The sequence below is a fragment of the Lytechinus pictus genome, chromosome 13 (genome assembly GCF_037042905.1).
Source record: "Lytechinus pictus isolate F3 Inbred chromosome 13, Lp3.0, whole genome shotgun sequence".
Classification (NCBI taxonomy): domain Eukaryota; kingdom Metazoa; phylum Echinodermata; class Echinoidea; order Temnopleuroida; family Toxopneustidae; genus Lytechinus; species Lytechinus pictus.
Window position 1 is genome coordinate 6,274,930 of NC_087257.1, and position 3,750 is coordinate 6,278,679.

General features: G+C 37.2%; 1 protein-coding gene across 1 annotated transcript; it reads right to left on the reverse strand.

Annotated features, from left to right (window-relative positions):
- LOC129274455 (uncharacterized) lies at positions 1 to 3,479 on the reverse strand. Its single transcript, XM_064108879.1, has 2 exons — positions 199 to 3,479; positions 1 to 126 (listed from the first exon to the last, which is right to left on the reverse strand). The coding sequence occupies exon 1, from the start codon at positions 2,736 to 2,738 to the stop codon at positions 924 to 926; it is 1,815 nt and encodes a 604-aa protein (XP_063964949.1). The 5' UTR covers positions 2,739 to 3,479; the 3' UTR covers positions 1 to 126; positions 199 to 923.
- Between the last annotated feature and the right edge of the window lie 271 nt (positions 3,480 to 3,750).

Here is a 3,750-nt window from a genome sequence, read left to right on the forward strand (position 1 = left end):
TGCAATTTACCAAAATGTATCGTAATCATTGTAACAGCCCCCTCTCTCGGTAAATCCAGGTAATTATAATCATGTCATGATCGAGATCATTCCAGGGGCTGTTTCATATGTAGCCACATCAAAATACTGTGTTGGGATATCTTGATCTGATGTTGGAAGTGAAAATATACAAACAAGCAATGTTTAGATGTAATCAACTTTGTTGATTTATGATGATCTGATGTTGAAAGTGAAAATATACAAACAAGCAAGCAATGTTTAGATGTAATGCGCATCGAGATATAGCGAACGTGACCACGATCCTCTCTAAAATCGCAACATTATTATGATAACAATATATGGTTTAATATAACGCGTTTTCAAAGGAGTCAAAAGTACACAATTTCAATGTATAAAGGGGTATAGCGCTTCTTGTAATTTTAATTTTCATTACTGAATCAAGATACCACTGAACATTCATTTAGAGAAACAATTACTGATTCATTAGAATGATAAGACATTGGTAGCTATAATACACGTGATGGACTATTAGAAGGATATTTTTAACGGCATGATTACATAAAATTGGGGAACATTTTAAATGTTCAGTATTACATATGGAACTGAACTCAAATGAAATATACACGGGTATAGTAATAAAGAGCTGCTATGCAGACATAAGTAATATTTATGTTTACTCACGCCAAGAAAGCAACGGCGTATAGTCTGGTATAAAATATTCTGACACAACGTATACAATAAAAGAGCATATCCCTGATAGGTTTCCAATATGACTATGAAGCTTACCCACAAAGAAACCAGGAATTACAATGAATCATGCGTTTTCATCTTTTTTTTCTTTTCAATTTGAAAGCATATAATGGTAAGATGTAGTAACATTCCCAATATCATTTGTTTGTTCGGTATTATCATCTGTCATGGATCTAGAGGATGAATCGCTTTTTGAATATGAGAACATTATATCCATCAGATGCAATTATATTCCCCGATGACGTCATCATCACTCGAGATGCGACAAGATGATTGAATCTATTCCCCAGTCTAGTTGATAAAGGGAATGATGCTACTCTTCTCTTCTTCATATTACCCTCACTCATCACCTGATCAATCACACACTTCGTGTTATCATCATCTGATGTCACGACGTAGAGGTCGTCTGTCATACGATCAACACACACATTCAAGATGACATCACTGTGGGGGATTTCCCTATGATCACCCTCTCTTTCAAGGATGAGCGCTCTGTGATCTAATAGTGAGGGTAGAGCGATGATGTGACCTGGTGACAGCACATCACGCATTACTATCTTCTCTTTACACGTGATGGTACTGACAATCTCATCATTAGCTGGGTTGATGACGTATATCATAGACTGACCCGATTCAGCAGCGATTATCATCCCATCCTGATCGATTGCAACGCGCACCCCTGCAACAGTACGCGTCGTGTTTCTTGGTATTGTGACGTCATTGATGTGATTCCACTGCCTGTCGTATACACTGATGTACCCAGGTAGACTGTCTCCTGTACAACCTTTGATGTATCTACCACATACTATCTTGTCATCATTCAGCGCTGCACATGAGATTATGAATGATGTATCACTACCGTTGATCACTCTCTGTGTGGTTTTACTGTTCAAATCTAACATGTACGTATGTGTTCCACAAATTTTCCAATCTGTGATTATTACCTTATCTTCATCTATACATCCAACAATCCAAGGGTACATGATTCTATCTCTGACATTGATTGTATCAACGAGCTTCCACTCCCCATCATACCCATCAATTCGTCCATCATACTTCTCTCTCCCAACTCCCTTGACAAACCTCACACCTGATACAACACGATTTATTTCTTTCACCTCACCCTCATTCAGTTGCTTCTTTAGGTCCTCACTCACTGATGCATGCACACGATGTCCATCTATGACAATATTCGTATCGTCTTCAAGAATTCTGTCCAGTGTCTCTTTTGCTTTCTCTGCTGATTTGGTGACGTCTTGCCATGATTTCTCAAGCTCTCTAATCTTTCTCTCGATCTCTTGAGCGATGTTCTGAATGTCAGCATGAAGATCGCGCTGTTTATTATTTATCGGTTTTCGTCTTTTCACTGCGTTGGAACGATTTTCTTTATGTAGCTTCTCTCTCTTCTCATTGTTTTCTTGAATCTTATCCTGGAGCTTTCGAATCTCCTTTTGAAGTTGTTCATTTTCCCCATCAATCTTCTTGTTGATTTCATCAGCATCTTCCTTTTCCCTCGCTCTGTCTCTTTCGATTGCGTTTTCGATTTTGGAATCAACGTCATTCTGAATATTTTGCAGATGTTCGTCTTTGGCTTGTTTGGTCTTATGAATCTCATTCTCATAGACGCGACATTGCTCTGATTTATCAATCGCCATATTCTTTAGGATGCTGAGATCTTCTCTATTTTTCTTCAGTGCGATCATGATATCCTCTTGAACGCACTGTTTTTGGCGATGATCTATCGATGCACATGAATAACATATTGCTACGTTACGTGTTCTGCAGTACAAACGTATTAATTCGTCATGTTCCTTACATAATAGATTAGGTACACCTCTTCGTACTATTCCGATGCATTCTTTTTTCAAGGCGCAGTCATGACAGAGCTTCTTCTTCTCCTTCACGTAGAACGTGACGTCAGTAATCGATTCACAGTCGGCTTCTTCGCAAGCAGTGCCCTCTACTACTGAGCTGAATTCAGACGCCATCGTGAAAAGAATTTAAAGGGATTCAAGGTTGGGGGCTGTAAAGAAAGGGCATACAAAAAGTAGGATTGAGGGCGAGAAGCATTTGGAAAAATATAATATACATTTATTAGATAATATTGTTTTATTCACTGTTATGGGGAAAACAGCAAACAAGAGAGAGAGAGAGAGAGAGAGAGCTACCGAGAGAACGTGTAGAGTCACTGTACACCCAAAACTGAATCGATATACTTGAAAAAAAAATTGAAAAAGTAATGCCATGAACAAAGAAATAAACGAAAGACACTGCTGCATTTCATGAATATAATGATAATGAAAAGAAACTAGATTACAACATGCATGGTACGTTGTTTATCAGTAAAGAAATGTATGAAATAGACGATTTTCTTTAGCAGAAGCTCACCACCATGCCCGCCATGCATGCATGCATGCAAGCAATTTTTTTTCTCGCACTAAAGCCAAATTCTAAAATTTGTTTATTTAACATAGAAAATGTTAACAGGAAAAAATGTTTAATGGTGTAAGCCTGAAAGTTCTGTTTAAATAGAGTAGATCATCTAAATTAAAAAGGTAATGATAAATTACTCATTTTGGTCTTGTGATGGCAATATAATCGATTGAGTTGTGTAATGAAAACATATGTATTTAATTACTTTAAATAGAAAGGGCTATATTGTATTCAGCTCTTGCAGGTTCTTTTGTTTAGGTCCCAGGTTCTAGTAACAGGTGGAATAAACACTTAGGCCCGTACCATGGTCTAACTCTGTACTAAAATTATTGGAAACCAAATGTGTCAAAATTTTGTATAAGTTGTATGTTTCTTATGTTTACTGTGCTCTTTCCTGATTCATCAATGGTGAAGACAATCATCTTTTTATACTTCCTAGACAATTATGAGGGATATGTGAGCCAAATGAGCTAAAATATGATATCTTTCCTGATAGTAATTTCTGTCACAATTGGCTTTCCATACTTAAACCACAACTTTACACCTGAGTTTAAGTTAAACCCGGCT